Source organism: Eptesicus fuscus, chromosome 22 (assembly GCF_027574615.1).
Source record: "Eptesicus fuscus isolate TK198812 chromosome 22, DD_ASM_mEF_20220401, whole genome shotgun sequence".
Lineage (NCBI taxonomy): Eukaryota > Metazoa > Chordata > Mammalia > Chiroptera > Vespertilionidae > Eptesicus > Eptesicus fuscus.
This window is the reverse complement of record NC_072494.1, coordinates 5366095-5388538: the sequence shown is the minus strand read 5'-3', so window position 1 is coordinate 5388538 and position 22444 is coordinate 5366095. Positions and strand designations below refer to the sequence as shown.

General features: G+C 41.8%; 1 protein-coding gene and 1 pseudogene across 6 annotated transcripts; one reads left to right on the top strand and one right to left on the bottom strand.

Moving 5' to 3' along the window:
• Positions 1-563: 563 nt before the first annotated feature.
• LOC103291321 (calcium-binding mitochondrial carrier protein SCaMC-1-like) lies at positions 564-22444 on the top strand. Of its 6 annotated transcripts, none has more exons than XM_054711651.1 (11): positions 565-945; positions 2643-2769; positions 6646-6730; positions 8245-8356; positions 9708-9761; positions 11749-11907; positions 13389-13541; positions 15890-16000; positions 19166-19333; positions 19685-19835; positions 21273-22444. In XM_054711651.1, the coding sequence occupies exons 1-11, from the start codon at positions 592-594 to the stop codon at positions 21443-21445; spliced, it is 1647 nt and encodes a 548-aa protein (XP_054567626.1). In that variant the 5' UTR covers positions 565-591; the 3' UTR covers positions 21446-22444. The 6 variants fall into 6 exon arrangements, with proteins under 6 accessions (XP_054567627.1, XP_054567626.1, XP_054567625.1 ...); XM_054711650.1 differs by having other exon boundaries at positions 566-945; positions 6643-6730; XM_054711652.1 differs by lacking the exon at positions 15890-16000 and having other exon boundaries at positions 564-945; positions 6643-6730.
• Positions 9169-9810, bottom strand: LOC103291134 (60S ribosomal protein L10-like; annotated as a pseudogene).

Below are 22444 nucleotides of genomic sequence, written 5' to 3'. Positions count from 1 at the left end.
GAAGACAAAGGGAACTGTGTCAAGATGGAGGGCCTGGTCATCAGTGTGTGTCTACACAGGACCACGATGAAATCAGGCAAGGATTTCAGAGCGCCCGCGGGATGCGGTGACACAGAAGTTCAGTGGGGCGGGTGGTGGCTGAGGTGAGGCTGCAGTGGTGCCGGGAGAAAAGTGGGAGGCGAGGAAGCGGACGGGGTTTTGGAAACACGCAGGTGCGTAGAGGAAGGATGAGAGAGAGACGGGGATGGAGGGAAGGCTGTCCTGTCCAGAACTCTCCCGCAGGGTCAGTGGGGCCCAGCCGCAGGGCGATGACCTTCCCCGGGAGGAGCGGTGCCACCAGGTCAGAGCAACTCACCGGCCGTAGGCAATGAGTCGGCACCGGGAGATGCTGGACACGGAGCTCTGGGACCACGCAACCAGGGGAATGCACTTCCAGGCCCCACACAACCCTCTACTTCCGGGTCAACCGGAAGTGCCTCCTGGTCGGCACCAGCGGGGCTCCCATGAGGCCGCGTGCCCGAGGGTCCTGTCTGCCCCGGGAGGCTCGGAACCCGGAAGCCGGAACCACAGTGGCTCTGCCAGGCGGTTGCCATGGCCGCGCTGACGGCCTGGATCAGCCTCCTGGCGGCGGCAGCGTCGTCGTCGTCGTCGTGGTGGAGGCGGCGGCAGGTGGCACAGCCGGAGGGCGGGCCAGCCTCGCTGGGGCCCAGAGGCCAGGCGGCTCTGAGGGCCTGGCCGCCGCCGGCCAGCACCCGGGGGGCCATGCTGCGCCGGCTGCGGGGCTTCGTGCTGCCCACGGCCGCCTGCCAGGAGGAGGATGACACCTTCCCCTACGAGATCCTCTTCCAAGACCTGGACCGCAACGGGGACGGGGTGGTGGACATCACGGAGCTCCGCGAAGGGCTGAAAAACTGGAGCTCCACGTTTGGCATGGAGTCGGAGAAGGTGCTGGACCCAGGGGACGTGGCTCCGGCAGTCTGGGGGGACGCTGCGGAGAGGGGGAGGCCAAGCCCGCCCTTTCTGGAGCTTCTTTCAGAGGCCCGTGCTGTGTGTGAGGGGTGGACTTCTCGTCCGTGAGCCCCTCCCGCACAGCAATGCAGCCCAGCCAAACACAGCCTCACCCTCCCTGAGACAGTCGCTGCCCTCATGACCAAAGCCTTCTCCTGGGCATTTTGGGACATGCCGGGTGGGTTCCTGGGGACGCAGTCACCAGGTGCTGATCCCGCACAGAATCCAGGAGCTTGCGTTAGCCTCTGTGAATGCAGGAGTACAAGACCTCTTCGATCAGGACATGCCCACCTCCAGGCAGGCACCGATGGGGCCCCAGCGCTGCTGTGTCTTTCTGCCATCCACAGGGTTTGGGGCGAGTCAGACCCTGATCCAGGGGTTGACAGCACTGCAGCTGATTGTTTAGTACATTGCCCTAATTCCTAGCAGGGGTGCCTGCCTTCCTTAGACGGGTCTTTGACTTGATTATTTAAAAATGGTTTAGATCAGCGGTTCTCAACCTGTGGGTCGCGACCCCTTTGGGGGTCGAACGACCCTTTCATAGGGGTCGCCTAAGACCATCGAAAACAGATATTTACATTATGATTCATAACAGTAGCAAAATCACAGTTATGAAGTAGCAACGAAAATAATTTCATGGTTGGGGGTCCCCACAACATGAGGAGCTGTATTAAAGGGTCGCGGCGTTAGGAAGGTTGAGAACCACTGGTTTAGATGGAAGGGACAGGTATCCAGAGAAAACAATTGTTCTGTTTCCCCTCTCTCAATGCTAGACAGTCTTCAGGTAGCACCCCACTTGTTGCACCTGTGAGATGTGTGCGCGTGTGTGCATGAAGTCCAAACGTTCCTGTGACTCAGGAAATTTCCTTCAGAGTTCTGTGCGCCCAAAACTCCTCCTCTGAATTAACTTTTACCTCATTGTCTCATACTTCTATCCTCCCACTCAGCTTAGTCCCTTCAGATTAATGACTTAATCATTAATATGTTATCTCTAGAATTTAAAAAAAATGTTTTTATTGATTTTAGAGAGAGGAGAAGGGAGAGGGAGAAACATCGATGAGAGATAAACATCAATTGGCTGCCTCCTGTACACCCGCTAGTGGGGATTGAGCCAGCAACCCGGCGTGTACCCTGACCAGGAATTGAATCTGGTGACCTCTTGGTTGATGGGTCAGTGCTCAACCACTGAGCAACACCGGCCCGGCTAGAATTTCACATATTTTATCTCATTTAATTAATAGAGTATGAGTCTCTGATGGCAAGAACTATGTATCTTGGTATCTTTATGCTTTCAGAGTATTTGGCATTCATTAATAACCGCAGGTCAATTCTTCTAAGATTCATAATTATTTGGAATGACATGTGGCTATTGACTCTAGTATTGCACAGTTGTTTTGTTTTTTTAAAAAAAGATAACTTACTTAGCCTTGTAGCTGTGACTGAAAAAACTAGGCCAATGGCTGTGGATGGAAATCATAATTAGCATGATGAAATTCACCAGTGTTGTATGATGAAATTCACCAGTGTTGTATGATGAAATTCACCAGTGTTGTATGATGAAATTCACCAATGTTGGAGTGGTACAGGGGCTTCACTTGCCATGTGTTTCTGCAATGGTTTCTTCTTTCCTGCAGGAAATTTTCAAAGCTGGAGATACCAATGCTGATTCAGGCTTGGACTTCCAAGAGTTTATGCAATACCTTAAAGACCATGAGAAAAAAATGAGGCTGGCATTTAATAGTCTGGACTTAAATAAGGATGGTGCGTATGTGTGTGTTTTATTCACAATTAGCTTAGCATGAATAGCAGTACCAAAGGATATGTTTACTAGCCTTTAACTAACTCCTGCTATCAAAGATTCAATTCTGTTACTTGTTTAGCAGCATTTTTTTAATTTCTAAAAATAACATATAAACTGTATTTGTTGTTACAATTTCTGTGTGGTTACCATCTTTTTAAAAAATTAATTAATTAATTTTGGTTACCATCTTTTTTTTTTTTTTTTTAAAAAAATATATATATTTTATTGATTTTTTTACAGAGAGGAAGAGAGAAGGGATAGAGAGTTAGAAACATCAATGATAGAGAAACATCAATCAGCTGCCTCTTGCACATCCCCTACTGGGGATATGCCCGCAACCAAGGTACATGCCCTTGACCTGGAATAGAACCTGGGACCTTTCAGTCCACAGGCCGACGCTCTATCCACTGAGCCAAACTGGTTTCGGCTGGTTACCATCTTTTAATGAAATAGTTTTTGCCCTCTGTTATGCTACTTGGCTGAGTGGGTAGGTCTTTCCAGTTGTTTGCAGTATATATCATTGTAGTTTAAAAAATGATATTTGTTGTTTTCTTGTTTATTTTGAAAATATTTCAGTTGCAGGTAAGTTAGGTAACACAGAAAACCTCCGGAAAGAAAGTAAAAGTTACTTGTAATGCTGCTGTCTAGAGATCAGATTTAGCATTTTTATATTTCCTTTTAGACTTTTTTTTTTCCCTTTTAGACTTTTTGTCTGTTCTTTTTCCTTGGTTTCTTTTCGCTCTCTTTAGATGCAATTGCAGTCACACTGTGTGTGTAGTTAGGTATCCTGCTTTTTTTTTTTAAAAAATATATATTTATTGATTTCAGAGAAGAAGGGAGAGGAAGAGAGAGATAGAAACATCAGTGATGAGAGAGAATCATTGATTGGCTGCCTCCTGCATGTCCCCACACTGGGGATTGAGCCCACAACCTGGGCATGTGCCCTGACTGGGAATCGAACCGTGACCTCCTGGTTCATAGGTCGACGCTCAACCACTGAGCCACACTGGCTGGGCTTGCTTTTTTCTTTTAATGTTATCATGTAAGCATTTCTGCTTCATTTAATATTCTTCACAAACATATATTTTTTAAACATATTTTTATTGATTTTAGAGAGGGAGTGGGAGAGATGGAAACATCAGTGATGAGATAGAATCATTGATGGGCTGCCTCCTGCATGATTGGGGATCAAGCCTGCAACCTGTGCATGTGCCCCAACTGGGAATCGAATCTTGACCTCCTGATTCATAGGTCAACGCTGAACCACTGAGCCACCAGGGTTGGGCGACAAACATATTTTTTAATGATCCTAAAGTACTCCATTTGTGAGTAAACTTATCTAATCATTCCCATATTGTTAGATATTTAGGATGTTTCCAGCTTTTTGTTCTTCTACATAATGGTGTGACCAATATCCATGCTGACTTGTCCTTTGTTACAAACCCTTAAATCAGAGAGACTGAATGTAGAGTAGAACACTTCTACATCCATATGTGGCTGACCCACCACGGGTATTCAGAACCTAGTTATAATCTATTTAAGAAACATGTTAATTTTTAATTTTTGTGAAATCTCATTTTTGTTAATTAAAAAATTCTAAATGTACCAGGAAAGTGATTTAAAGCCGCGGTCGCCAGCTGGTGGTCTGCGGACCACGGGTGGCCCATGAGGTCCGAAAGGTTGGCGACCGCTGGTTTAAAAGATTCCACTGACGGATTCTTGGGTCTAAGAAAATGTAACCTGAATGTCAGAGGCTTTATGACCTGAGCACAAAAGTGGTTCCATCACCCTTAATCCCCAAAGCACAGTGCTTCCAGCTTCCGGGCACTTTCCAGAAGGAGGTGTAGGCCTTTCTGGACCCTCATACTGAATGGCACCCAGAGGCATGTCTAGAAATGAGACTGGGCTGTCATTTGCTGCCGCTCTAGGACCATTGAATGTTCTGCTCTTGTGCTGTTCTAAAATGTCACTCTCTCGTTGATGAGTCCGTCATGTCAGCTACATCAGGGAAATTAGAATGCCATTGGTAAAAATATTACGCTCCTGTTGTCCCTGGTAAAATTGCACACCAGCACTTGTAGTTGCTGGTAATAATAGAGAATAGTCTTTCTGAGGCAGGATGGAAATCCCAAAGTAATATAGTGATTAGCAACACAGATCTTTTCACTTCTGCCTTGACTAGCCAAACTGGGACATCAGAGTTCCCAGAGTCTGGCCGAGGTCCACTCTGGCGGAGCGGGCGTCCCACTGGCTTCATTTTGTTTGAGCCCCTGAGCTGCGTCATAGGGAGGAAGCCCTGCTGTTGCCACAGGGCTGCTGCCCACCTGGACCTGTGGGCTCGGGCTCTTGCAGCCCTGCAGGGCCCCCTGACTGTGCACCTGCTCTCGGCATCCTCATTGCTGCCGCCTCAGTGACCACTTTTGTGTAGCGCTTTCTTACGCAATGTTGAGTGGCTTTATTTTCATGCCCCTGAATCAGATCTTCAGAATGAGCTTGTTAATTCTTTCCAACTTGGTACAATAATCAAGATCTGTCTTAGAGCTACAAACTTTGTATGGCAACCCTTGGGGCCAGATGTGTTTAGAAATTTAGAATTTCGCTTTTAGAAAACTGATACTGTGCATATATATTATTATTTAATAATCCAAGTGGGGTCTGGGGCACCACTGTGCAACTATACAGTTGATCTTGAACAACAGGGGCTTTAGGGTCACGGACCCCCCATACCGTAAAAAATCTGAGTACAACTTTTGAGTCCCTAAAATGATAACTCTAGCTGGCCCTTCACATCCGAGGATTCAACCAACTGCGTATTGAAAACAGTATTTAAAAATATGTGTTTATTTTTTTCAGAGAGGAAGGGAGAGGGAGTTAGAGATAAAAACAATAATGAGAAAGAATCGTGGATCGGCTGCCTTCTGTAGATCGAGCCTGCAACCTGGGCATGTGCCCTTGGCTGGAATAGAACCCAGAACCCCTCAGCTGCAGGCCGACACTCTATCCACCGAGCCAAACCAGCTAGGGCAAGAAGAGTATTTTTTTTATTATTTTATTTATTTTTTATTGATTTTTTTACAGAGAGGAAGGGAGAGAGAGAGAGAGAGAGAGAGAGAGAGCCAGAAACATCGATGAGAAAGAACATCCATCAGCTGCCTTCTGCACACCCCCTAATGGGGACATGCCCGCAACCAAGGTACATGCCCCTGACCGGAATCGAACCTGGGACCCTTGAGTCCGCAGGCTGATGCTCTATCCACTGAGCCAAACCGGCTAAAGCAAGAGTATTTTTAATTTGTAGTTATATATAACCATGGCTGGGAATTCGAAAATACTGTTTTGGTAATAGGTTGGTTGAACCCTTAGAGGTTGGTTGAACTTGGGGATGCAAAACCCGTGGATGCAAATCCCCTATTGTATTTATTGTAAAAAATTCGTGTAAAAGTAGACCCCATCAGTTCAAACATGTGTTGTTCAAATGTCAACTGTACATGAATATTCTATCAATGAAACAAATACATAACACTAAATTAGATAAATAATTGATTAACATTAACTTCATATCAGTTTAAGACATGTTTTGCCAACAAATATTTTAGTGCCACATTTACTAAACATTTTTTATTTTTTTAAATTCTGGAATGTAAAGCCCTTTTTAATTAAAGTATAGTTGACAAAATGTCTTTTACTTTTAGAGCATTTTAGTCTTTGGGTTGTGAATATGGGATGAGAGGCCTATAAAAGACATGGGCTTTTTAAGACTGTTGTGTTGTAAGTATATTTTGCCTTGTTATCTTCTCAGAGACTTTAACTTGACCTTTTTTCACTTTTTAAAGGAGAAATAGAAACTTCAGAAATAATCTCTGGTTTGAAGTCATTGGGTATAGATGTTTCTGAAGCTCAGGCAAAAAATATTCTCCGAAGGTCAGCCCTTCTTATTTTTAATAGTTTTCATTTTTGTTTAATATTCTAAGTTAGAAACTAATTTCTATAAATATAGCCCATTCTTACCTTTTCTGCCTTCCTTCCTCTGTCCCTCCCTCCCTCTCTCCCTTCCTTTATTTCAACATTGCTCACCTTCAGGATTTCCATTAAGCTCACAGCCCTCTAGTAACTACGTTTGTTAGTCGGATGGAGTTATATAACTTAGCACTTGGCCATATATATGTTGTGTTCAGTTTTGTAATGGTTCATAGTGAGAGGATAAATTCTACATCCATTATTTCATCTTGGCTGGGACTGGACATCATACTGATCTTTTTGTTGGTGGAGGGAATTCGCTTTTTAGAATTTCCATTGAGAAAAATGCAATTGAAAAAGCATTTCACTTAATTCCACCTTTAACTCAGACTTCAAAGAAACAACAGCTGTTGTATTTTTTGATTTTGAGATGCTTAAAAGTCGAGTAAACACTGACTTTCTCATGGTAAAAAGTGAGTCTTCTCTTTAAATTCATAAGTAAAAGGTTATTTTAAAATTGATTTAAAAGCTATAAGTAGGGAAAAGAGGGTCAGAGGAAAAATGTTATTAGAAGACTCATAAGGTATAAGGTTCATCCTCAGTCAATTTTATTCATTTATTCATTCATTCAACAAACATTTATTGAGTGCTCAGTGCTAGCAATATAAAGGTGACTTTAAATAGCCTTTCCCTTTAAAAGAGCAAGGCACGTGTGAGAGAAATATAAGTAAATAGTTAAAATTCCATCAGCGGGGCATTCTACAAAATATCTCATCAATACTTTTCAAAACTGTCAAAGTTACCAAAAACAAGGAAAGTTTGAGAAACTCTCACAGCCAAGAGGAGCCTAAGGTGACATGACGACTACCTCAAAATCCCAAAACAAAAGAGGGACATGAGTTCAAAACGAAGGAACGCTGAGGATAGTGTGAACTGTAGTTAATGATGTATTAATACTGGTTTATTAATTGTAACATGTACCATAATAATGTAAGATGATACCATTAGAGGAAAATGGGTGTAACTCTGTATTATATTCTCAATTAAAAAAAATCCTCACCCCAGGATATGTTTTTATTGATTTTTAGAGAGAGAGAGAGGAAGGGAGGGAGGAAGGGGGGAGGGGGAGAGAGAGAGAGAGAGAGAGAGAGAGAGAGAGAGACATTGATCAGTTGCTTTCTGTATGTGCCACGACTGGGGATCAAACCCCCAACCTAGGTATGTGCCCTGACTGGGAATTGAACCTGCAACCTTTTGGTGTACAGGACAATACTCAACCAACTGAGCCACCCAGCCAGGGCTATATTCTCAATTTTTCTAAAAAATAAAGTCTATTAAAATATGAAAGTACAGCAATGTTCATGAAGTCCAAAGGAATGGCTTCTATCATAAATATGTAAGAAGCACTTAATTAATTTTTATCATGGTGCTATCTTTGTTATAAATGTTGTAAGCACTGTTTGTTTTTTAAATTCCAGCATGGACAGTGATGGAACAATGACAATAGACTGGGATGAATGGAAGTACTACTTTTTACTTCATCCCGCAAAAACTATCGATGAAATTGCTGGCTTCTGGAAGCGGTCTACTGTAAGATTAGTTTGTATTTTTTATCTGTCATAAGTGTCATAGCTGTTATTATGGTCAGTCACACAATCCCTATAATACTTTCAGCCTCAGTGGCTAAAGAAACAGTAATCTCTCCTCATAGTGTTTTCTCCAGTTTCCCACCCACAAAAAATGCTTTTCTCAACTGCATCCTAAAGAATGTTACCTGGGTTTCTGAATCAGAAGGAATATGCATTTATAAAATTTTTAGGGTATTCATTCTCCATTTTCCAAAATGCCATCTAGCCATGTTATTTCCCAGAATGGCTTGCTACGTCAGCTCACTCCCACCAGCGGTGCCGGAAGGTTCCTGCTTCTCTCTATATTACTGTTACTGGGTATCATCCAGTTTTCTGATATTTGCCATTTTGTTGGACATAAAGTGATATCTTGGTTTAATGTGCATTTCATTGATCCCTACTGCATTTATATCTTGGTCTGTTTTTTCAAATGTATTGAGATAGGATTGACATATAACATTTGTAAGTTAAGGTGTACAACATGATATTTGATACGCTTCTATATTGTGAAATGACTACCACAGTAGGGTTAGCTAACACCTCCATCACCTCACATAAGTACTGTTTCTACTTTACATGGGATCCCCAGAACTTAGTCATCTCAGAACTGGAAGTTCATCCCCTTTGGCCAGCACCTCCCCATTTCCTCCACTCGCCAGCCCCTGACAACCACCATTCTATCTCCGCTTCTATGAATTTGGCTTTTTATTTATTTTTATTGTGGATAGGAAGGAGGGTTTACTGGTGGTTGTAAGGAGCGGGCAGCACTGAGACTCATGAGTGCAGGGCCCACCATTTGTGCAGGGGACCACGACGATGGATGTATTTGACCCCACAGCCATCTGGGATGAGCCGCGTTTCAGCCACCCTGTCTTCAAACTCATCCGCATTAATTTTAGTAAAACCCCACTTCTTGGAGATGTGGATCTTGTGGCGGCCAGGGTGCTTGAACTTGGTTCTGCGTAGGCCCTCAATCACATGCTCCTTGGTCTGCAGCTTGGTGCGGATGGACACGATGACGTGGTCAGCGTGGACCCTGGCCATTGTGGCCTGGGGTTTTCCAAAGGCACCCTGCATACCTGTCTGGAGCCTGCCAGCCCCAGCACAGGACAGCATCTTGTTGGTGCGGATGATGTGGAAGGGGTGGGGCTGCACTTGGAGGTGAAAGCCATCTTTGCCAAGCTTTTGACCTTGTACTTGTTGGCACAAATACGGGCAGCCTCCAGGGCTTCGGAGGAGAGCTGCTCGTATTCATCTGACACCATGTGGCCACAGAGTGGGAACTTGTCCACTTTTGCCTTCTTCCGCCCCAGGTCAAAGATGCGGATCTTGGCATCAGGGACACCTCAGCAGAAAGGAGACTTTGGGTACGCTGTTCTTACAATACCGGTGACCCTGGGAGGGGCTGCGGCCCATGGCAACACCAGGATCTTCAGTGCACGCTGAAGGGAAAGACTGTGAATCTGGCTTGTTAGATTCCACGTATAAGTAATACCATACACTATGTGTCTTCCTATGTCTGACTTATTTCACTCAGCATGATGTCCTCAAGGTCCATCCATATTATGGAAATGGCAGGATTTCCTTCTTTCTCATGACTGAAGACAATGACCATTGTTTATTATTGTATATAGATGTGTGTATATGTGGGTATGTGTGTATATGTATATATATATATCTTGCCAATACTTGTTATTTCTTTTCCTTTTTTTTTTTTTTTTTAGGTAATAGCCATTCTAATAAGTGTGAGGTAGTAACTCATTTGGTTTTGTTTTTTTAATATTTTATTATTATTGATTTCAGAGAGGAAGGGAGTGGGAGAAAGAGATAGAAACATCAATGATGAAGGAGAATCATTGATCAGCTGCCTCTGGCACGCCCCATACTGGGGATCAAGCCTGCACAAGCCTGCAAGTGCCCTGACCGGGAATCAAACCATGACTTCCTGGTTCATAGGTCCGTGCTCAACCACTGAGCCATGCCGGCTGGGCTCATTGAGGTTTTGATTTGCATTTTTCCAATGATTAGTGATATGGAACATCTTTTCATACATGTGGACATTTGTATGTCTCTTTAGTTCTTTTGCCCATTTTCAGAGGATTTGTTTGTTTGTTATTTAGTTGTATGAGTTTTTTATATATTTTGGATATTGACCCCTTATCAGCTATATGATTTGTAGATATTCTCTCGCACTTTGTAGGTTGCCTTTCATATGCTGATTATTTCTTTTGCTGTGCAGAAGCTTTTCAGTTTGATGTAGTCCCACATATTAATTTTTTATTTTATTAATTATGCTTTTGTTGTCAAATCCAAAAAGTCATTGCCAGGACCAATGTCAAGGAGGTTTTTTTGCTGTGTTTTCTTCTAGGAGTTTCACAGTTTAAGATCTTATGTTTAAGCCTTTACTCCATTTCAAGTTAATTCTTGTAAGTGGTGTGAGAGAGAGGTCCAGTTTCATTCTGCTGTATGTGATTATCCATTTTCCCCAGCACCCTTTATTGAAGACACTCTCCCTTTCCACTGAGTATTCTTGGCCCTCTTGTCAAATATTAGTTGACTGTATCTGTGAGGGTTTATTTCTGGGCTCTCGATTGTCCCATTAAGTTATATGTCTGTTTTTATGCCATTACTATACTGTTTTGATTACCATAGCTTTGTAGTATAATTTGAAAGCAGGAGTGTGATTCCTCCAGTTTTATTCTCCTATCTGAGCATTGCTTTGTCTATTCAGGGTTTTGTGGTTCCATGTGCATTTTAGGATTTCTTTTCTATTTCTATGAAAAATAACATTGGAATTTTGATGGGGAATGTATTGAATCTATAGGTGGTTCTGGGTAGTATGGACATTTTAACAATATTAACCCTTCCTACCCACGAGCACCATATATCTTTCTATTTATTTGTGTCTTCAATTTCTTTCATCAGTGGGCATTGATTTTATAGTAAACCTATATCTGAATGCATTATTAAAAATTACTTGGTCTAGTACAGTAGTCGGCAAATTGCGGCTCGTGAGCCACATTGGCCCCTTGAGTGTGGCTCTTCCACAAAATACCACGGCCTGGGCGAGTCTATTTTGAAGAAGTGGCATTAGAAAAAGTTTAAGTTTAAAAAATTTGGCTCTCAAAAGAAATTTCAATCATTGTGCTGTTGATATTTGGCTCTGTTGACTAATGAGTTTGCCGACCACTGGCCTAGTACAAGTGCTAAGAACATTGTTAGTCTTCATTATCAAGAGATGAGAGATGAAAAAAAATCTTACGATTTTTGATCTTTGTAAAAAAATTATCCTCTTAATTTATCTAGTGTTTCCACCGTTCTCTATCATCTAATTCTGTTTTTACATTTTATTAGATAATTGACATAGGGGAGAGCATAGCTATTCCAGATGACTTTACTGAGCAAGAAAAGAGTTCGGGACTTTGGTGGCGGCGTTTGGTGGCAGGAGGAATAGCTAGCGCGATTTCAAGGACGTGCACGGCACCTTTTGACCGCTTGAGAGTCATGATGCAGGTGATGGCGCACGTTCGGTGGCCCTTACGTGTTAAAGTCATTTGAAAAATCCTTGATAATTTCAAAAGAAATGTTTTGGCACATTTCATACTAGTCATTAAAGTTGTACATTTTCTGAAAATGTAAAAGGTTATCCTCTTAATTTATCAAGTTTTGTACTTTTCTCTATAAACTAGTTCTGTTTTTACATCTTATCAGATAATTGGAGGAGGAGACATCTTATTTTTCATATTAAAAGATTTCTTAATTTCTTAAAGATGCTTATATGCTGCTTAAATGAATTTTTATTTGAAATAATAATAGAACCACTCTATTAGGTGTTTTTTTTTCCCCCCCCAGAAATGTAGCTAAATCTATTAAAGAAGTGATAAGACACCATTAGTCTAGTTTATTAGTTATTTCTAGCTTCTGACACTGCCCTGATAGCATGGTTCTACTCTACTATTTAAGTACTAAGAATCTTCCAAAAAAGGGAAATTAAGTTACTTGGAGTATATTATTAACTAATACCTCTTTAGAGTTAATGTTGTCTAATTACTTTTTATTTTACTGAGTAATGAATTGTTAACGGTAGTTATAAAATACTGCATTATTTGATCTGTTAAATAATTAAGATTTAATTTGCTGAATATTTTCTCTTCAAGGATACAAAAATTAATAATCCACAACCTAGTGAATTTAATTTGTAATTAAATTTACACACCTTGGTGTTTTATTGTCTTTTGGATTTTTGGCAACATCATGAAAATTGGTATTGGATTTTGAATAGGTTTTCTTTTGTTGTTTGTGGGTTTTTTAAAATATATTTTTATTGATTTCAGAGAGGAAGGGAGAGATAGAGATATAGAAACATCGATGATGAGAGAGAATCATTGATCTGCTGCTGCCTACATGCCCCCTAATGGGGCTTGAGCCCGCAACCCGTGCTTGTGCCCTTGACTGGAATCGAACCCAGGACCTTTCAGTCTGCAGGCTGATGCTCTATCCACTGAGCCAAACCAGCTAGGGCTCTTTTGTTGTTGTGATGTCTGATCTTATTTTCTAAGATCTTAGAAAATCTTATTTTTGACCGACTCAGATTTAGAGGGAGGAGCTGAGCTGCCAAAAGGCACAGCCTCTGTTTCTTGGCGATCTGTTCCTGGTGTTTTTCTTTGTCTTCCTTCATTCTCCTGGCCCAATTCTGCAGCCTCTGGACTCTGCACTTCTGCCTTCGTTTTATTACTGTGCTGCTGCTTCAGAGCAATAGCTGATGTGTGTGTTGCAGGACACGTGGAGCAGCAAGGTGCTGAATCTTGGGGACTTCAGTCCTGGGTTTCACACCTTCTGTGTGTTGGAGCTTTCTGACAACAGACTGCTGGACATCAGCATCTTTAGAGAGCCTGGGAAGTTTGCAGATTCTGCCTGCTCTCTTGGGCCTCACGCGATGAGGCACAGCCCTATTAGTTAGTCCAGGAATATCTTCCTTCTCTTTTTTGTTCCAGGTTCATAGTTCAGAGTCAACGAGAATGAAGATAATTGGTGGGTTTGAGCAGATGATAAAAGAAGGAGGAATTCGTTCTCTTTGGCGAGGAAATGGGACAAATGTTTTCAAAATTGCACCTGAGACGGTCATCAAGATCGGGGCCTATGAACAGGTAAAATGCTATCATCTGTGGAATTTTACAACAGAAATCAGATTAAAAATTTAATGTTTAAAAAGTTCAGGTTTTTATGGGAGAAAACTGGAATGTCAAGCAATAGATGTTAATTTAAATATAAGTGATTTCGTTCTCATTTGGTTACTTTTGTTTATAAGAAATGTTTCATGGCCCTAGCCATTTGGCTCAGTGGACAGAGCGTCAGCCAGCGGACCGAGGGGTCCTGGGTTCGATTCCAGTCAAGGGCATGTACCTCAGTTGCAGGCTTCTCCCCTACCTGGGCCTGGTCAAGGTTCGTGCAGGAGGCACCCAATTGATGTGTTTCTCTCACATCGATATTTCTCTCTTGTCTTTCCCTCTCCCTTCCACTCTCTCTAAAAATCAATGGAAAAATATCCTCGGGTGAGGATAAAAGAAAAGAAATGTTTCATAGATTATAGTATATTATTGTAACTGATGTGTATTATTAGTTCTTTTAATTTCAGTATCACAGTGAAGGAAGCCCTCTAAAACATGTCAGTATTGGTTTTCCTTTGAGCAATTTGAATGTTTTATTTTAAATTTGTTTATCTGATTTAAGATTTTAGTTGTACTTAATCAATTAATGTTAAGATGAGCTATATTTGTTTTTAAATAGTGTAACCTATTAGCATCACATGAGTCGAAGAGTGCTCTCTGCACATCTCAAGGTTTCCATTTTCTGGGCTGGCCAGGCTCCGATAGCTTCAGAAAAGGCCCAGGGAAGAAAATCAGAGAGATGCCTTAGCTCATATCTCATAGATCTCACTAAAAGCAGCAAGGAGTGGGCAACAATGACCACATTTCTGAGATTTTACAATCCGTTTTCCTAGAACTTCAGGCTCAGAAAGCACATGGTCTCCCTTCCAAGTTATCACGGGAGGCAACATTTCCACAAAGCATTGGACTCAGATTGCAGTATCTGTGTCCTAACAGGGCCACATATTGTTGGTTTTAGTTATGACAGCACCCCACAGCTAGTAACCAATTTCAGTACTTGTTAGGGTTCATTCTAAACTGTTGTATCAAAGAAATACCAAGATACAGTAGCTTAAATATGCTAGAGGCAAGTAGTCCAGGCCTAACGGTATAGCTCTGCCATCTTCAACACTCAGCTTCAAAAGTCACACCCCTCTGCCATTTCCCAAGTACAGGAAAGAGCAATCCAAAAATCTTTAAGGAGATGTCTCATAATTTGCATACTCAATTTCTCATTGGCCAAAATGAGTCGCTTAGCCACCCAACCTAGCTGCAAGGGAGACGAGGGAAATGTAGTTTATTGTTGAGTTGGCTGTTACTAAACAGAAGATGATAATGATACTAGGAACAGACAGCAGAGTCTGCCATATGAACTGAACCAATCATACTTTCTGATGGGAAGTCACTGATTTGAGAACCAGAGAGTTAATTCTTAAGAGGAACTGAATTGCTTTGATGTGAGACCACTAGAAAAGGCAAACAGGAAAGCATCTTGCCTGGGATAGGTAATCTGTTTGCTAAGCTTATCTTGGATTCTAAATACGTTTCCAGTTTCAGTCTCATGAAACTTGACTTATTTAGTTCCTGTGAAGCCTGACCTTTAGGCTGGTATTTCTGATATTCTTATTTCTTTTATTTTTTTAAATATTTTTATTGATTTCAGAGAGGAAGAGAGAGGGAGAGAAAGATAGAAACATCAATGTTGAGAGATAATCATTGATTGGCTGCCTCCTGCACTCCCCCCCACCCCCCCGCACTGGAGATCAAGCCTGCAACCCGGGCATATGCTCTTGACTGGAATTGAACCTGGGACCTTTCAGTCTGCAGTTCGATGCTCTATCCACTGAGCAAAACCAGCTAGGGTGCTTTCCTCATTTTCACATGTGCTGTTGCAGTAGCCTCCCTGTTTCTTGAGCTAATCAGAGTAAACTGTTGTTCCTTGTAAAAAACGTAATTTACCTGGTTATGATTCCTGATTACCCAGTTACCAAGGAATATTTAGTACCTTCTACATGGAAGGTGAGAGGCTAAAAAGAGACAAAAGATAGATTCCCTGCACCCTTTGTGTCATTTGTATGCCTTTTATGAAAATGCTTACATATAACATTCATGAAAATGCTTAAGTGATTTAATGTTGCTGACTTATTCTTCAGAAAAAAGGGGAAGCGGCTCTTATTATCTTAGACAATTGCATAAAAATTGAAGTCAAGTATTCTACTAGATGCTAATTCAGATATCTATAATACTTTTTCAAGTAATTTTATAGTACTAATTAATGTTATAAACTTAGAAACAATATATAATCCATTTCAGTAATATTGTACATTTCAATACTTTTATTTATACAGTATAAGAAATGGCTTAGTTTTGATGGTGCTGCTAAAATAGGAATTATTCAGAGATTTATATCTGGTTCATTGGCTGGTGTAACTGCTCAGACCTGTATTTACCCCATAGAGGTATGTATTATTATAAAATTTTAATAAAGTAATACTTTCTAATTTTTTAAAGACATAAGTGAATCGCAGGTCAAGAATTTGTACAATAAACAATTTTATAGTTACTGGATTTAAATCTCATATCAAGTATCAATTTGCCTTAGTGCAGTGGTTCTACAGCAGTGGTTCCCACAGGTTGAGAACCGTTAGCAGGGTCGCCTAAGACCATCGGAAAACACAAATATTTCCATTATGATTCATAACAGTAGCAAAATTATAGTTATGAAGTAGCAACGAAAATAATTTTATGGTTGGGGGTCACCACAACATGAGGAACTGTATTAAAGGGTTGCGGCATTAGAAAGGTTGAGAACCATTGCCTTAGTGTATCCTATCTAATAAAAGAGTAATATGCAAATTAACCATCATGCTGCTGTACTCACAAGCCACACCTACCAGCCAATCAGGAGTGAATATGCAAATAAACCCAACCAAGATGGCTACGGCATGGAGAGCAGGAGGAGGCTTGGGTTTCCCCAGCAATGGAGGAAGCCAAGCTTTCCGCCTGCCCTTGCCGGCCTAGGCCTCCACTTAAGGCTACAAAGTTTCAATTTTAGAAGATACATAAATCCAAACAGAAATGGTGGCAGCCCCGGAGCTGGAAAGAGCAGGAGGCTAGGGTTTCCCCCGGCAATGGAGGAAGCCAAGCTTTCCGCACACCCTGGCTGGCCCAGGCCTCAGCTTAAGGCTACAAAGTTTCAATTATAGAAGATACATAAATTCCAACAGAAATGGCTGCCGCCACAGAGCAAGCAGAAGGCTTGGCTCTGTTCCAGGCTACAAAGTTTCAATTGTAGAAGATAAATAAACCCCAGATACCAGGGCCTCCGCTTGGGTCGCCAGGGGGCAGGGCTGGCCTGCAAACCACCATAGGCCCCTTGCCCAGGCCGCCCCACGCCCTGGGAACCCCCACCCTGATCCAGGACATCCTTCAGGGCAAACCAGCTGGCCTCCACCCATGCACCAGGCCTCTATCCTATCTAATAAAAAGAGTAATATGCAGATTGACCATCATTCCAATACACAAGATGGCTGCCCCCATGTGGTCAAAGATCCTGTCCCCATGTGGATACAAGATGGCCACCACAAGATGGCCAGCAGGGGAGGGCAGTTGGGAGGGACCAGGCCTGCAAGGGAGGGCAGTTGGGGGCGATCAAGCCTGCAGGGGAGGGCAGTTGGGGGTGAACAGGCCTGCAGGGGATGGCAGTTAGGGGCAAACAGGCTGGCAGGGGAGCAGTTAGGCATCAATCAGGCTGGCAGGGGAGTGGTTAGGGGGTGATCAGGCTGGCAGGCAGAAGCGGTTAGGGGCAATCAGGAAGGCAGGCAGGCGAGCAGTTGGGAGCCAGCAGTCCTGAATTGTGAGAGGGATCCCAGATTGGAGAGGGTGCAGGTTGGGCTGAGGGACCCCTTCCTCCCCCTCCCCCCCCACCCCGTGCACGAATTTCGTGCATCAGGCCTCTAGTATATATATATTTTATTGTTGTTGTTATTTAGGATAAAGATAGTATTTGTAGATGTACCAAGAAGATAACAGTTTTGTTGTCTGCTGTTTAATTGACTCACTCATTAATACTGCACACCCACTACGTGTGAGGTATTTTTCTAGATCCAGAGATGAGTCAGACAGACATTGGTCTTATAGTCCAGAAGGGAGACAAAACATGCACATCAATGCTGATGGTCCAACGTATAAAATATAAATTCTAGAAGAGAGAGCATTAGGAAGCATTAATGGAAATTTAAAGGGGAGAAATGATTTCTAGTTAGGGATTTCATGAAAGGCACGAGTAGATGTGTGAATTTGGGTTAGAATTTGGAAATTCAGAGATAATGGATAAGAAGAGAGTGCAGTGCCCTGGGGAGGGCAGTGCTTTCCGAATGGGGCCATCCAAATTGTAGGGTGCTACAGAAGGTCATAAAACAGGCCTTCTAGTTTGCCCAAACAAGGCAAAGTCGATACCTTTTATTTTCTTATAAATCTTTATTGTTGAAAGTATTACATATGCTCCTTTACCCCCCACCCCCAATGAACCCCTCCAGCCCGCACCCGCCCCAGGCCTTCACCACCCTATTGTCTGTGTTCGTGGGTTACGCATATATGCAAACAAGGTCTTTGGTTGATTACCTCCCACCCACCCAATCAAGGCAAAGTAGATACTTAAAAAAAAAAATCTTGGGTGCTTTGGAGAGATTTCTCCTACTACTGTGTAGAGTTCCCTAAATTAAATAAATGGAAGTTAAGAGGACAAGGAGTGAGGTTCTAGCAGAAGAATTACAGGGAGCATCGGAATACTGCTCAGCTGCCTCCTGGAGCCCGCTGGGGCTCTCTATCCCTGCTATGTTACTGCTTCATGAGCACAAAATGAGCCCACGTCATATTAAATGACAGCTTGCAGGCCTCACTGTTGCAATAGTCCCCAGAGCATGCATTTAGGCATATACAGGACCTGTTGTCATGTCGGTTCTTCACTTTGACATGACCATGTACTTCTTTCAAACTTGGAGTGTCGGTTCTTCACTTTGACATGACCATGTACTTCTTTCAAACTTGGAGTTAGGCTATAGTTTTTTTTTTTTAAAAAAAATACTTTATTGATTTTTTACAGAGAGGAAGGGAGAGGGATAGAGAGTTAGAAACATTGATGAAAGAGAAACAGTGATCAGCTGCCTCCTGCACACCTCCTACTGGGGATTTGCCCCCAACCAAGGTACATGCCCTTGACCAGAATCAAACCTGGGACCTTTTAGTCCGCAGATCAACCCTCTATCCACTGAGCCAAACTGGCCAAGTTCATTTAGCACTTAAAAAAACAACACTCTGAAGCAATAATGAATGTGTGTTAGAATATGTTGCCTTACAGCCCAGTAAGGGGGTTTGATTGGATGTATCAATTAGAGCCACAGGGATGAGTTATATTCTCCTGTTTAATTTTTTTAAAAAACCTCTATACTGTATCATTTCATGCTTGAGTCAGTTAATAAGGAATCAAAATTATGTTTAAGATTGCTTTCTTTTTTGATTTCTATGATAATTAGTAAACATTGTGATACACTATAGCTTTCTAGATTGCTAGGTGAGCCGAGTGACTCTGGTAATATATTTTCAATATGTTCTTCCACATTTAGGTAATAAAGACCAGACTGACTGTAGGTACAACTGGACAGTACTCAGGGATTATTGATTGTGGCAAGAAGCTTCTGAAACAACAAGGTGTTAGGACCTTTTACAAAGGCTATGTCCCTAACATGCTAAGCATTGTACCTTATGCAGGCACAGACCTCACTGTTTATGAGGTGAGTTTATCCCCAGAATGTGACATTATGTGTTACATTGGAAAACTTGGTACAATAATGGTTTTTATCCTAAAAATTGGTAATAAATTGACTTTTCATGAAATAGCTTCTGACCTGAAAACGTAAGTCTCTCTGAATGAGTTCCCTCATTTATGAAATTTATAAAATGGAGGCAACTATACTGACTTGTCAGGTTTCTGAGGGATTAACTGAGGTAATCTGGAAATGCTCAATAATTCCAGAATCAAGAAGCTCCTCAGTAATGTTTCCTGCAGTTGTGTGAACAATGAATTTCTTCTGCTTCGACCTGCTCAGTAGTTAAAGGATGTTTCCTGCTTTCTTTTCCTCCAGCTTTTGAAGAACTATTGGCTCGAACATAATGCAGGAAGCTCTGTAGAACCTGGCTTAATGATTTTGCTGGGATGTAGTACGTTGTCCCACACCAGTGGTCAGATAGCCAGCTTCCCTCTGACCCTTCTTAGAACACGCATGCAGGCTCAAGGTGAGTGTGTGGGTTTTTAAATGAAGTAAGAATCAATTTAAAAAGCTAATAAAATTGTCCTAGCTGGTTTGGCTCAGTGGATAGAGCGTAGGCCTGCAGACTGAAGGGTTCCAGGTTTGATTCTTGTCAAGGCACATATCTAAGTTGCAGTTTGATCCTTGGCCCCTGGTTGGGGTGAGTGCAGGAGGCAGCAATCAATGTCCCTCTGTCATCGATGTTTCTCTCTCTCTGTCTCTCCCCCTCCCTTCCACTCTCTCTAAAAATCAATGGAAAAATATCCTCAGGTGAGGATTAATAGCAACAAAAAACAAATTTTAAAAAGCTAATAAAATAAAGAAGTAATAAAATTATTATTAATTCCATGAATTAAAAATAAAAAACTAAATTAAAAAGTTAAAATAAGTTGTTTTAAATGAGTAGAAATTGATTTCAAAATCAGAAAAACTGTAGAATGGCTAAATAAAAAGCTAACTTTCTGATTGTTAAAGCATGATCTTGAATTATTGTAGAGACTTTAGTGGAGTTTAGATCTTCTTTCCTCTACAGAGTTCTCTGTGGAATTCTCCACATTTGTTTCCGTTCCCGATGGACGTTTTCCAGAGCTTACAGCTAGGAAGCGCCAAGCAGAGCAATAGGAAAGGCTTTACTTTCCTCAGATTGAGTCAGCAGTAACTCAGCATGAACTTGAATTCCTTTGCCACATTCTGCAGCGGGAACTTCATACATTTGTGCATTTGAATGCATTGTTTTGTTCTCTTTGGCGAAGAGGCGTGAAACAGAAGGGAGGGAATCTGCTTGTTCCTATTAGGTGCAAAGTCAGGAATTTAGGTTTTAAGAAAATACCCTTCAAGCTGAAAAAAAAAACCCCCACTTCTCACATAATCCTATTAGTATCTTCCTGAGTAAATTCCTTAAGGGGTCATGTGGTAAGCAATATTCTTTTACATCCCCCCCTTCTTTTTGGGGTGATTTTGGGGTTTAATTTACATGGCACTCGGGGTGGGTAATCTCTCCATCCATCCCATCACCTGCCCACACCCTAGCAGACTATTGACGTCGCACCCCATTCCCAGTGCTCCTGCGAGGTCCCTCACTGAAGACTTCCAATGCTGTTCAGCAGAGTTCCTGCAGGACGGGAAGCCTTCATGTCTGCTGCGCAGTACGGCAGCCGCAAGGCGCACTGGCTGTCGGGCACTTGAAGTGTCCTGCAGCTGAGAAACTAAATTTTTAGTTTTACTTAATTTTAATGAATTTAGATTCAGATAGTCACATGTGTCTAGTGACTATGGTATTGGACCAGATGGGACTATTCTATAGGTAGGGAGCGAGGTGTACTCTGAAATAATTTCATCCCCTGTAAATTCTCGTTAATCACTGTACTGTCTTAATATATGAAGATTAAATATTGAATTACACTGATTTTTTTTCAATTTATAGCACAGAAGGAAAAAACAACCACCATGATTCGTCTCATTCAAGATATATATTTCAAAGAAGGAAAAATGGGCTTTTTCAGGGGCCTCACCCCAAATATCATAAAAGTGCTTCCTGCAATAGTCATCAGCTGTGTGGCTTATGAACTAGTGAAAAGACCGTTGGAATTAACTTAGAAGTGAAATATGAAATTGTTGTCATTACTGTAATCACTTAATTATAAGATAATACCTGGGTTATAAAGAGAAATTGGTCTCTTCCTAAAAGGAAAGAAAGTATCAAATAATTGTTAAAACATTTTCTCTTTATTTTTTTTAGTATAAAATCTATAAATGAAATAATCATTTTGGTAAAGTGGACCCAATTATTGCATCAGAGGTCAAAGTCCCAGGCTGTCTTTCTTTTTTTAAAAATTAAAACATTAACATTTATTAAGTGCCTGCTATGTGCCAGGTATTATTTCAAGGCACTTTAAAAGGTCCTCTTGCTTAATTCTAACAACCATATTAGAAGATTGAGGAAGAGAGGAAGGGAGAGGGAGAGAAACATTGATGTTAGAGAAACATCAATCAGCTGCCTCCTGCATGCCCTCTACTAGGGATGAGCCTGCAACCCGGGCAACCTTTTAGTGCCCAGGACGATGCCTAACCAACTGAGCCACACCGGCAAGGTTATCCCAATTTTCAGTTGAGGAACTAAGTTTAGAGAGGTCAGTGCTTTGGAAAGATCTTTTAACATTCTCTCCCCCACTAAGGATTGCACTCAGCCCTCACTCTCAGGGCCTCTGTTTCACACGGAGGCCTACTGTTTGCTATAACCTTGGGTATAGCTTGGATATTTTGTAAAATCTCTTAAAGTGATGATTGAGCCCATTGTCCTCAGTGTACAGCCTCTCAGTTCTCTTAGATTGAGTCTCTCATACCACTTTCCAATAAAGGCACCAGGATTCCTTATTGAAATAACCAGTAGTAGGACTTGGGAAGGAAACATACATGAAGAGCCTGAGGACACATACGCACACGTTGATGGGACATAGCAACTGAAAGCTTCCAGTCACCAACACTGGACCCAGTGGAGCAACACATTAATAAAGTAGAACTGGATTATAACCCGACATGTAAAATAAATATCCAGGAGTCCATACTGATGTAAAGGAATGATTAAATAAATAAATG

What these genes read in the sequence shown, in the direction of transcription:
- LOC103291321 (XM_054711650.1), top strand. Translation starts at nt 592, where the DNA reads ATGGCCGCGCTGACGGCCTGGATCAGCCTCCTGGCGGCGGCAGCGTCG. An exon ending in GCTTGAGAGTCATGATGCAG is followed by an intron (nt 11,908 to 13,388) that starts GTGATGGCGCAC and finishes TTTTTGTTCCAG; the next exon opens with GTTCATAGTTCAGAGTCAAC. An exon ending in CCTGTATTTACCCCATAGAG is followed by an intron (nt 16,001 to 19,165) that starts GTATGTATTATT and finishes TTCCACATTTAG; the next exon opens with GTAATAAAGACCAGACTGAC.